Source organism: Leucoraja erinacea, chromosome 25 (assembly GCF_028641065.1).
Source record: "Leucoraja erinacea ecotype New England chromosome 25, Leri_hhj_1, whole genome shotgun sequence".
NCBI classification, from domain to species: domain Eukaryota; kingdom Metazoa; phylum Chordata; class Chondrichthyes; order Rajiformes; family Rajidae; genus Leucoraja; species Leucoraja erinaceus.
In genome coordinates, this window is record NC_073401.1 from 5561209 (window position 1) to 5574130 (window position 12922).

Below are 12922 nucleotides of genomic sequence, written 5' to 3' on the forward strand. Positions count from 1 at the left end.
GCATTGCAGTGCTGTGCCCAAGACAGGCCACCTGAGATGTTACACCCAGGAATTTAAAGTTGCTAACTCTCTACCACTGACCCACCAGTAAAAGCTGGCACATGGTCTTCTGATTTCCCCTTTTGGAGGTCAAGGATTAGTTAGCTCCCTGGTTGGTTTGGTGTTGAGTGAGAGGTGATTGTTGTGGCACCACTTAGATCATTTTGTATTAAGTCATTATATACATTATGTGAGTGATCTGGGGTATGTACTTCCTGTGGGGAAGAAGCTCCATCTTTGACTACCACATTAAATTTGAGATCTGGACAACGTGGAAAATTGTGAACTGAAATCATAATCTTGCCATTCAATTTACAATATGGCCAGGTTTTTAATATTAATTTCATTTATTACATTTTACAGTAACTTTTGTACAGTGGTAATTTTTTAATTTACTTGTATTTAATATATGTTGTGGGGTTGTAGACACTACTTCCTGTCTGCTTATAGTTGTCCATGGTATGTTGTACCATTTTGAAGCAACTAAGTGGCATGAAAAATTAACTTGATGTACCACATTAACTTGATGTGCATTTATGTACCACCACATTTGAGTCGGTTAGTGGTTTGGGCTAGCTGCAAAGTAAATCTGGTTGGGTTATTTTCCTAATGGTCAATAATGCACATTTGCAGTCCAGATGAAGGGTCTTGACTCGAAACGTCAGCTGTCAATTTCCTCCACAGATGCTGCTCGATCTACTGAGTACCTCGTGTAGATTGTTTATTTATCCAGACACCAGCATCTGTAATCTCGTCACCAATTTGGGCGTCATTTGAGTTTCTCTTAACAATCTATTGGCATGAATAAAGCGATGTTGAAACTGAGTTTCTAAAAAAGAAAAGTCAGAATTGTCAAGCATCCAGCTGGGAATTAAACCAGCTGGTTTATTAAACATAAATTAAACAAGCTGGTAATTTTTTTTTTTTTAAATGCCTCTGGGTTGGTTGTTTAGAAACACAACAACACATTTTCTTTTTCAATGTGATCTGATGGTGACTTCATATTCCCAGATTAAATTCCATTTGTTGTGTCCTCACCTACTCACTTAGGCAAAAGAGACAAAAGTTACCTGTATCCCCTTTGCAACTCACACTGTCACTCAGCAAACTTGGATCTGTTATGGCCCACTCATCCAATCCAAATGTGGATTGTGAACAACTGGAGCCACAGCACCGATGCCTGTGACATCCCAGTGTTAACAGCTTCCTCACCTGATAGATTTATTTCTACTGCTATCTCTCCTCTAACCAAACTTCAACCCCACGTGCACTCATTTGTTTTAATAACCTACTGTATGGTGTCTTGTCAAAGGTCTTCAGAAAGCCCATTTGCACCACAGCCCCTAAATTCCCTCTGTTAGTTGAAGCAAAAAATTGTATATCTATAAAATAGGTTATTTCATGAATGCATTTGACTACCCAATCCTATATTTATTTGTATGTTAGCTTGGCCTTCACATTAAATTTGAACATTTTCCATGCCACCTGTGAAAGGCTAACTATTTGTCATTCCTGTTTTCTCTCTCCTTGTTGTCTTAAATAGTGGGGTTAGAATTATCAACTGTGCAAACAATTCTAGCACCTAGAAGTTTGGAGGATGTCAACTAGTGCATCCAGCAAAGCCTTGGCATTCAGGTTATCCGTTCCTGAATATTTAGCCTCGATCAGTTTGCCAAATATTTTCTTTACTAATTTTTCTCCTATATATTTTTTTTTTTTTTTTAATTTTTGTTGAAGATGACAATGTTTTTGCTGTTTTCTTATTCCTTCTATAATATTTCCTGTCTTGGTCTGTAAGGGCCCCTGTGTTAATTTTTTGACCACCTTTCCCTTTTGACATATCTTTTGCAGCCTGGTTATTACATATTCTATGTTCTATTATCAATTTTTGCTTTGTTGAATTCTGAAATGTTCTCAATTTTTATAAAACTTTAGTTTAATTTGGAGTATTGTTTTCAGTTCTGATCACCCCATTAGAGGGAGGATATGAAGGTATTGCAGAAAGTGCAGAAGTAATTTACCAGCTTGCTGCTTGGATTCGAGGGTATAAGTATTAAGAAGCTGCACAAACTTGGATTTTTTTCTGGAATGTCAGAGGTTGACACGAGACCTGATGGAAGGATATAACATTATGAGGCACAGATGGGGTTGTTGCTCAGATTTATTTTCCCCCCCCAAGATGGAAATGTCAAACACTAGAGGGCAGGGCCTTGAGGTGAGAGGAGAGTGGGGAAAGTTTCAGGGGATGTGCAGAGCAAGTTTTTTTTATACACCAGATTGGTAGAAGCTTGGAATGTGCTGCCAATGGTGGTGATGGAAGCAGACACTACAGTGGCATGTAAGAGGCTTGTAGATAGGCACGTGAATCTGCCAGGAATAGTGTGACTTGGCTCGTGCAGGCAGAAGGAATTCATTTAATTTGCCGTCTTGTTCAACACAGACGTTGACTGATGGGCCTGAATGTGTGCAGTGCTGATCTATGTTCAGGCTTTCTCCTCTTTATATAAACATTACAAACCTTTCCCTTACTATTTTAAACTTTGCTTGTTAGACATTGTTGGGCCACTTTACAGGGTTGTTTTTTTGCCATTTCAAGTGATATATATTTGTGATAAACTATGTAGTAATTATTTAAATGTTGCATTAAAAACATTTTTGTTAACCATTCTGATATTCCGCTTGATTTTTGGTATGCATATTTCTCTTTAGTTTTTTCACTAAGAACTGAGACAAAGTATTAATTCGGCATCCCTGATATTTTTTACTGGCTCTTATGTTTCTCAGTGGCCCTATCTATTTGCTCATTTTGTTCTTGTTCGCTGTGGTGTATAGATGCTATACTATGTTCTATTGTTTGGCGTTTGTATTAATATTTCCTCTTCTATTTAAAAAAAAAAACATTTTCCTGATGTTAACTGACATGTTTGATCTATATCTACACTAAATCTTATTTTTCACTTTTAGCCTTCTAGCACAACCTCATAAACGGTTCAAGGTTTCTGAAGAGAGGAGACAGGTACACATTCAGGAAATTAATTACCTGGACCCAACTAGACTAATGCAGCAGCACAGTGAAGGTCCAGGGGAACTTAATGACCCTTATACTTTTGTTGATGGTGATATTGAATACAGCTTTACGTCTATTAAAAAGTTTTAAACTGGGCGCCGAGAAAGATGCATCTAAGAAATCACAACAGAATAAGGTAATACTTCAAATATTTTACAAAGGTTTTATATTTATATCCAAATATAAAAGACCACATGGAGAATTTATGTTTAAGAAGGAACTGCAGATGCTGGAAAATCGATGGTAGACCAAAATGCTGGAGAAACTTAGTTGGTGAGGCAGCATCTATGGAGCGATGGAAATAGGCAACGTTTTGTGCCGAAACGTTGCCTATTTCTTTCGCTCCATAGATGTTGCCTCACCGGCTGAGTTTCTCCAGCATTTTGGTCTACATGGAGAATAGTTGCTTACTGTTGTTCTGTTGTATTCTTAACTCTTAATTCTTAAGCGAGACATTAAACACTAATTCTTCAGCCAATTTTGTTTCACAGTTTACTGTTTCACAGTTTACAGATGCAATGGTTAATAAAATATCTGTGCCATAATGAAGGGGAAAAGATTGTATCTGAGGAAGTGAGGATTATTTAATTGGGTGCCACTGTTTCCGCTCAAATATGACACTTCTCTGCCTCATCTCCCCCTCCGCCACATATACTGAAATTTCAAAAATTAGTAATTTTCAAGTATCTTAAGTTTCTTGTGGAACGAGTGCGAGTGTTCGGCGAAATGGTCGCCTAGTCTATGCTTGGCCTCGCCAACATAAAGGAGGCCACATTGGGAGCAGAGGATGTAGCAGAGGAGGTTAGAGGAGGTGTGGGTGAATCACTCATCTGGAAGTGATCCCTGCCCAAGTGAGGCCACATGCAAACTGGAGGAATGGCACCTCATATTCTACTTGGGTAGATTACAACCCAACAGTATAAACATTGAATTCTCCAATTTTAGGGAACTAACCTCAAACCACCATCAGCCCATTGAAACTCCCCTTGCTTGTATCAATTTGCAGCTCGCCAGGCCTTGTCCTGCCTCTCCTTTCCAGTGTTCTCCCCTGTCCCCACCACAGTCAGTCTGAAAAAGGCTCTCAACCTGACACGTCACCTATCCATGTTCTCCAGAGATGCAGCCTGACCCTCAGTTACTCCAGCACTTTATTTACAAAAGCCCAACATGTTCTGCGTGTACGTACAATCAAGCATTTTGGAGATCGGTGGGATGGCTGCCGACATCATCTGCTGTGTGGAAACTCTATTTGCAGCCGCATTTCCAATTTATAAACCGTTCATCTTATGAGCAATTCTCAGAGCAGAAACCTGTCGTAATCCGAGGAGAACCAGTACATTGTAATCTTTTGCATGTTTCAAAACCACCTGTCACGAATGACATCTGAGTGTTTAAGCTGTCTTTGTCTGACTCGTATTATTCTCACTCGTTGATTGAGCAGATGTGAAAAAGGTGGGAATATTCCAAAGATTTATTTGTTTGAAGAGTGAAAATTATGCATTGTTATTATTGTTTGACCACGATTTTAAAACTTGACATTTTGGTCAAATGTTGATTAACTAAAATGATTTGAGTTGAATGTGTTACAATGTACATGATCTTGGAAAAAATTCCTTAATTAGTGCTTCGGCTTGCGTTCTAATTACAAACATAAATTGATAAAGGGGTAAAAATGACATTTTCCATCATTCTATTTTAGGTTTCCTTACTAGAAAAGATGTAGAAAATAATTAAAAAATCCAAATATCAAATCCTACGGAACGTAGGACGTTAATAAACGTGGACTTAAGTTCGACAATACGCTTCTATAGATAAACTATTTAAATGAGAATTCATATTTTGGCAAGGAATTAAAAAGAGAGTGCATTTCCCAAGATTCAAGATGAGTATCCCACAAAAATGTTGAATTTTGCTAAAAGTTATTTGATGACGGAAAGCAGAATATAACCAAAAATAAATTTTGTTGGGAGACCATCATTGCAAGAATACTGGGAAGTCTGCTACACTATGCTTGTAGTATGGAAAAGAACAAGTACAAATATGATTGATAATTGTGTATCTGAAGCATTAACATGCATAGGCTATGAAAGCAAACATCTTGAATATCGAAGCTACAGTTTATTTCCACATAATAAAGAAAAATGTATAACGAGAATTGGCATTTATAATTTTAACACTTGTGGCTTTTTCATATACACAATAAACTCCAGAGACATTGGAAGAGTAGTAATTAAAAAATGATCATATGTAAATCGTGTTTCCATTTGGGATATTTTGGTTATTTTTTTGGAATCTCTTCCGTCTATGTAAATTATCAGATAATATGCCAAGTGAAACAGAATTTTTGATTACCAGTTGCATATTTAAATTTGGCTATGAGTGCACAAATCTGAAACTTTGCAACTAAGCTTTATTCTGGATATCTTTGAGTAGTTAATCATATAATGTGTATTGTTTTTAGAGGAAAAGAAATTGGGATTGAATCCAGAATATTGATTCTGATGGATAGGGTGGAATAATTCAGGCAGCCTGATTTGTTCCTGCAGGGGACATGATAACACCTTTGCAATAAAAAGCACCCAAGAATTGTTAATTCGAAGAAAATATATTGCAGAGTGATATATCTTGTAGACAAATCAGTGATGTTTTAGGATTCCTTGTCTTTTGTTTTCAGCTAGAAGATGGATTTGGTACGAGGGAAACTCCACCTACTCATGCCACGCAGTTGCCGGATGGAAAAGATGCCATGTCTATTTTTAGCACTGCTCCAAAATCAGGTATCCACCATCCATCCCACTGTCACTCCTGAAAAGCACCAGAAGCTGAAGTACACGTGCTGTGTTAAAGACAATTTGACTAAGTAACTTGTTATATAGCAAGCAAAAACATTTTTCATTGTGGTTTATTTATTCTTTAGAATCACGGCAGTCTCCGACTGGGCGGACATTACCTGCAAGCCTCACACGGGAAACTGATCTTGTGGTATCGTACAATGATCTGGACAATCTTTTTGACAATTCTGATGATGAGGAGAATGGAGTAAGTGGATTTGCACTAACTAAAGGAAATAATATCAAATTGAATTGAATAAATGTTATTAGCCAAGGAATTTGCCTTGGTGCATCTTGGTAATCACATGCTTGTGATATTTTTTTTTAATTTACAGGTGATTTATGATGGCCTTTTTAACAGGCTGTTTCCTTAATAAACTTAAATGCATAGCAAGATTTTTAGTTGTGGGTACAAATTAATCTGTTAATTAGCGTTATGGAAACCTGCCGGGACCACCCATAAAAAATAGTTCCACATTTTTTGTACTTTTCAAACTAAGTACTTCTGTTTTTATAATTAGTTTTGCTTAATTTATCATAGTGGAATTCAATAACAATTGAGTTCATCTATTTTGATTTAAACAAACAATTTATACATAATTATACATTGCTCATAATACTGAGAGGTTCATTATACAAAGCAATAAATTGGTTCGATCAGAACATTAAATATTCCATCAACTTTGATCAGTGATCCGTTTGGCAGCATTGTTATGTTAAACGTGTTTTGAGAGTAAAGATTTTCTTTGACTTGCTGAAATATGTACAATTTTTATGATTGTGGCTTTGCATTGATTAAATAGTAATGGCAATTTCTACCTGCAGTCAATCATCTAAACTGGTCTCTTGTTTTTTATTTTTTTTATTGGCATCATTATCTTCCAATTCCTAGACATAACCTGCAGGATATTGTAAATAATAGTAGAACAACACAATGGAAGTTTAGTCTAGTTCAGAGATACAGCACTGAAACAGGCCCTTCAGCCTAACAAGTCCGCACTGTCCAGCGAACCCTGCACATTAACACTATCCTACACACACTAGGGACAATTTACATTTATACCAAGCCAATTAACCTACAAACCTATACGTCTTTGGAGTGTGGAAACCGAAGATCTCAGAGAAAACCCACGCGGTCTTGGGGAGAAAGTACAAACTCTGTACAGACAGCACCTGTAGTCGGGGTGGAACCCGGGCTTCTAGCTCTGTAAGCGCTGTAAGGCAGCAACTCTACTGCTGCGCCACCATGCTGCCCAGTTCTCATCAAGTTTGCCTTGCTGAGCAATTTTAGAATTTCCTGTATTTATATTGGACTGCAAGTGCTGATTTAAAATGTTGACGTAGTAAATGGATGTATTGCCAGCTCATGAACCTTAAATAATTTAAAGTTTATCTATTATCTCTGTCAATTGCAGACTTGTCCGACACGGTCAAAACCAGCACATGCAGGGTCAGAAGATCGGGCTGTTGGCAAAGACGTGAAGACTACAGGGCCTTATCCTCCAAGTATGCATTTAAGGAGTCTGAAAGTTTTCATGTTTTAGTCCTGAGAATATTAACAGATTGACTGAGTTACACACTACTACAAAGACTTTTGATGTGAACTATTGTCCCTTTTTAACATGACTAAGATAAAGTTGATAACTTTTGATGAATGCAAAACAATATTGGTGGACCAATATTTACAGAAAGTTGTGTAGATCGGATGATGACAATAAGAAGTGGTTATAAATTTAGAGTTAGCAGAAATCGGCAAGATCTTGATCCAATTGTGTTTTTCCAGCTGTTGCTGACTTGCAAAGAATGTTTCCAACCCCTCCATCTCTGGAACAACATCCGGCATTCTCTCCAGTGATGAACTACAAAGATGGTGTCAATTCTGAGATGGTTGCCGGGATCAACAGTGTTGAAAATCCAATGAGCAGCATCAGTGCAAGTCAGTTCACAGAATTCAAAATGGAGGTAGAAGATGGACTGGGCAGTCCTAAGCCTGAAGAAATAACGGTTAGCAGAAACAGAAGATACTTTGTTTTATAAAATAAAATTTTCATTGGAATTGTTTATGCTTTATCATTTGTAGTATGTCAGTACTTAAAAAAAAAAATTGATTTGTAAATTTAGTCTTCAAAAGTATAGACTTATTTGATGCTCTGTTCCAGGATTTCTCTTTCGTACACAAACCTCCAAAGGCAAAAGCTTTTGTCGGGTCTTCAATGTTCGCACCACTGAAGGCAGTACCCAGTCAATGCCTTGCCCCTCTGAAAATCCCGGATGTCTGCATATACAGACCATCGTGGGCTATTCCCCCTAAAATTGAACAATTGCCTGTACCATCATCTGCTTCATTAATACGCGATGGATATGTGTAAGTTTTGAGAAAGTATTTTGTCCAAATTACATTTGTTGGAGTCATGCATTTCAAAACAGTGACTTTGTGTTTTTTTGTTTATTGTCACGTGTACCGAGGTACAGTGAAAAGCTTTTGTTGTGTGATATACAGCCAGCAGAAAGACAATACAATGATTACAATCGTGAATGATTACAATTGTTCAATTGTGTGCTATGGATGGCACTAGTTACATTTTAAGATAACCAATACTTTAAACTTTAGAAACTCAGTTTTGGAATAATAGTCTTGAATGTTATGCAACTAAAATTATAGTCATGTATTTAAAATTGTATTAAATTAGGTTTTTCCTAATTGATCATGGATGCATTTCTGTTCTAATATTTCTATTCTATTTTTTGACCTGTCTTAAATTAGATGTGGCACATTCAGATGTGTTATTTATTTTCCTGCATGTTTCTTTTTAGTAATTTACCCTATTGAAATTATATTTATAACATTATTGCTTATTATAGTGTAATGGCATTTTGAAAATTTAAAGGAGGGATTGAGATTAAAAAGTGTAGGATTATAATATTCACCACTCATAAAAGTTACTTTTATACTTTGACAGTGTGGTTCATTAATGTAACTCATTTGACCGTGACTTTCTGAAGCACCGATTTTTCTAAGACAAGTTGTTTATCTTACAGAAATGTGCCTAGTGTTGGGAGTCTGACAGAAGATTATATACAGATGAACACTCCTCAGATGAGCACACCTTTGGCAGTCAGCAGTACTGCACCTGCTAGTAACAGCGGTGCTGGTATCTTACCGTCTCCAGCAACCCCTCGCTTTTCTGTCCCAACACCTCGCACACCAAGAACACCAAGGACTCCTCGTGGTGCTGGGACTGCCAGTGGGCAGGGGTCGGTAAAGTACGACAGTGCCGATCTCTGTTCACCTGCTTCAACGCCCTCAACCACACGACCTTTGAACTCAGTGGAGCCAGCTACCATACAGTCGATACCGCAAGCACACAGCTTGTACGTTACACTAATCTTATCAGATTCAGTGATGAATTTCTTCAAGGATCGCAACTTTGATAGCTGCTGTATCTGCGTTTGTGATACCAAAGGGGCAGATGTTGATTTATACATCCCAGATCCAACCAATGAAGTCCAGAATCCGTGCACCTGTGGATTTAGTGCCGTTGTAAACCGCAGGCTTGGATATAATGCAGGTCTCTTTCTTGAGGATGAATTTGATATTTTTGGGAGGACCTCTGAAGTTGGGCAAGCTGCAGAAAGGCGATTAATACTGTGCAGGAATTCTATGGAACCGCAAGGGTGTGAAGGGTCAAAGAGGCCACAAGACCCAACATCAAACCTACTTTTTCTCATACAGGACCAGTCTACAGGACCTTTCACTTCGCTAAGTTCTTTGGATTACATTTCCTTCGATAGATCAGCACTTCAATCAGCAAATTGGAACTATGACAAGTTAAGAGCCGATAATAGCGATTCTTGCACAGAGTGTTTCAATGCCCTGGAGCAGGGTCGGCAATATGTGGATAATCCTTCTGGTGGAAGATTAGATGAAACACTAATACGAAGCAGAAGTTTACACCCGTGGCCCAATAGTAACGGTAAGTCTTTTTTTAATGCATTACCGTTTCAATTCTGAAAATGCTTTGTCAGATATTACTGTTAACCTTTCTTCCCCACTGTCAAGAGCATGGTTATTGGTAGTTTTCAATTTGTCAAAATTGCCTCTTTCCCCAAGACATGAAAGGTTTCTCTTTTGATGGTGCCTCTCTCAATATGTCATGTCACAAACAATTCAAAGTAATTATCTTGTCTTTTTTATTTTATTCTCATTTTGGTATCGTTGGTGAGACTGCACCTGGAGTGCGATATATAGATTTCCTTGTGTAGGAAGGAACCGCAGATGCTGGTTTAAATTGAAGATAGACACAAAATGCTGGAGTAACTCGGCAGGGCAGGTAGCATCTCTGGAGAGAAGGAATGGGTGACTTTTGGGTGGAGGCCCTCCTTCAATCTGAAGAAGGATCTCGACCCGTAACATCACCCATTCCTTCACGCCAGAGGTGCTGCCTGGCCTGCCAAGTTACTCCAGCATTTTGTGTCTATGTAAGACATAGATTTCCTCTCCTTATTTGAGTAGAGATGCTTTTGCATTGGAGACATTTCATAAAGGGGTAACCTGATTGATTCCTGAAGATTATTATTTTTTTAAGCAATGTTTGTGAAGGTTGCATCTCTCCCAATGGAACTTTAGATCAATAAGTGATGATCTCTTGGAAACATTAAAATAAAATTGAGGGGACTTACAGGATAAGCACTGATGATGCATCTCCTCATGCAAGTCCGGTGAGCGTAGATGTGGTTTCAAATTAAGGGGTCTTCTATTTAAAACAGAGATGAAGAGGGATAACTTTCATGGAGACATGAGGTTTTTAAAACTCTCTAACTCGGGAACATATGAGTTATTTTAACAACAGATGATAATACAGGGAGTAGACTATTTGCTCCCTCATTCATCTTCTGCTCTTCGATAAAATTATAGCGAACCTTTTGACTTAGTGCTACTTTCTTGCACTGAATCAGAATTCCTTATTTTAATATCCTTCACGTGAATGTGCTCAACAGATTAAGCCTCCTGAGGCAGCGAATATCTAAAACCTCTGGGTGAAAAAGTTTCTTTTCATCTCAGTCCTGAATGGTAAACCTTTATTTGGGGGTGGGGTGGATGGGGGGGGCTACGACACCTGGCTCCAGACATCCAAGTCGGGAGTAAACAAAAGTGCTGGTGAAACTCAGCGGGTGCAGCAGCATCTATGGAGTGAAGGAAATAGGCAACGTTTGGGCCCAAAACATTGCCTATTTCCTTCACTCCATAGATGCTGCTGCACCCGCTGAGTTTCTCCAGCACTTGTGTCTACCTTCGACTGTCCAGCATCTGCAGTTCCTTCTTCAACATCCAAGTCGGGAGAAATCTTATTCTTGATCCAGCATGTAAGAACGAGATCTCATGTCCTCCTCCTAAACCCGTATAGGTCCAGTCTGCTCAATCTCTCCATGCTACAATACCCCAATTCCGGGATTCATTGTGGGGCCCTCAAAATGTCACTTCATCCATTCAGTGAAGTCTTCATTGCAACCCCTCTATTACAGTTACATACTTGGGCAAGAAGAGCAGATCTGCGCACAATATCGTCATGTATAGCTGGTTGATACAGGCAAAGGTTGATTGTAGGCAGATTTTAGGGATCAGGCAGGAAAATGTTATTGCCAAGATCAGCAGTATGTTATTGAATGATGAGAAGATGACGGGTTGTACTACGTTTAGTGGTATGGTGTTAGTTTGTGTTGAATTTCTAATTCACTGGGGATACTTGAGGTTCAGAAGATTGGCTTCCAGAAATAGTTGTCATTGAGCAAGTTATTGATGAAATAAAAGCAAGTAACTTAAGTTCCTGCACATGTACTAAACCTTGAGTTGGTGGTTCTCCGCATTTGTGACCATATGTGTGCAACACTGCAGCTTTCCACAATTGTGAATGAATGCCATCCCTTTCACAAAAGAAATATTGCAAATGACAGTGCTATAAAGGGTGTAAAATGCTGTTATACACAAATGCAATGGCATATATTTTTTCATATTGAGTTCTGATAGGCAAGGATGAAATATCTGCAGATACTTTTAAGCTCCTTTTTTTATTGGAATGGGTGAACATTTGTGCACCATATCTTTGATTTTTACATTTGATATAATCTTTTTCCCAATGATCAGGAGTTTATTCTTAAACTTTTGATAAGCTTATTTATGTATTGAAATCAAAAGTTTGATCTATGTGTTTGATGCTATTGCTTATTTCATCCATGTTTGTTGTTTCCTAGATAATCATTCACAGGATCCCAGGATATTATATCCTATTAATCCCTGAAATGTTTAACTCTGAGATGTACCTTAATTTCTTGATATTTTCTACATTTGCTGAGTCCAGTAAGAAGGACATTGTGGATTTTAGTTAGACATTGATGAGAGTATTAGTCATTTGGCAGGCATTTGGGGATGAATTACTGATCAGTCAGGATCTAATTCGGTGTCAAATTCAAAAATTGATTTAATTACATGCTTTTTCCACTGGCTAAAAATATACCTGGTGCAATGCATAATGTTGCAGGTTGGAAGCAGTACAATGTGTGTGTACATGCAATGAAATGAGGCTAATGCTATTTAGCTACACAGTCTCCATGTCCATTCCATCTCTTCACCCTCATTTCTCCCCACAATAATTTTGAATGTTGGATTAGTTTACCTGAGCTAGTTATCTTGGAAGAGATTCTGAATGCATAATAATGCTTCAAGTTATTTTGCACTTATAATTATAAATCTTTATTAGATAAATCTTTATCTAATCTTGTTTCTAACTCATGACGCCATAATGATCAAGCCATAGAGTTGCAGTCCCCTCAACCCATGTCTATACTGACCATGTACATATATATATATATACCAATCCCACTGCCTGTATTAATTCCATAGTTGTCTCTGCCCTGCTCATTCAAGTACCTGGCAAATGTGTCCCTAATGTCCAATATTTACTGCAAATTATCTGCTTCCATGTGCCGG

The 12922-nt window shown here is 38.0% G+C and overlaps 1 protein-coding gene across 1 annotated transcript in view; it reads left to right on the plus strand.

Annotated features, from left to right (window-relative positions):
- LOC129709314 (mediator of RNA polymerase II transcription subunit 13-like) overlaps positions 1 to 12922 on the plus strand; it is a 215513-nt gene that overhangs the window by 174972 nt on the left and 27619 nt on the right. Inside the window, 8 exon segments of the mRNA XM_055655599.1 lie at positions 3004 to 3190; positions 3192 to 3242; positions 5781 to 5883; positions 6024 to 6145; positions 7353 to 7443; positions 7721 to 7941; positions 8097 to 8302; positions 8977 to 9911. Of these exon segments, the coding sequence (XP_055511574.1) occupies positions 3004 to 3190; positions 3192 to 3242; positions 5781 to 5883; positions 6024 to 6145; positions 7353 to 7443; positions 7721 to 7941; positions 8097 to 8302; positions 8977 to 9911 (1916 nt within the window).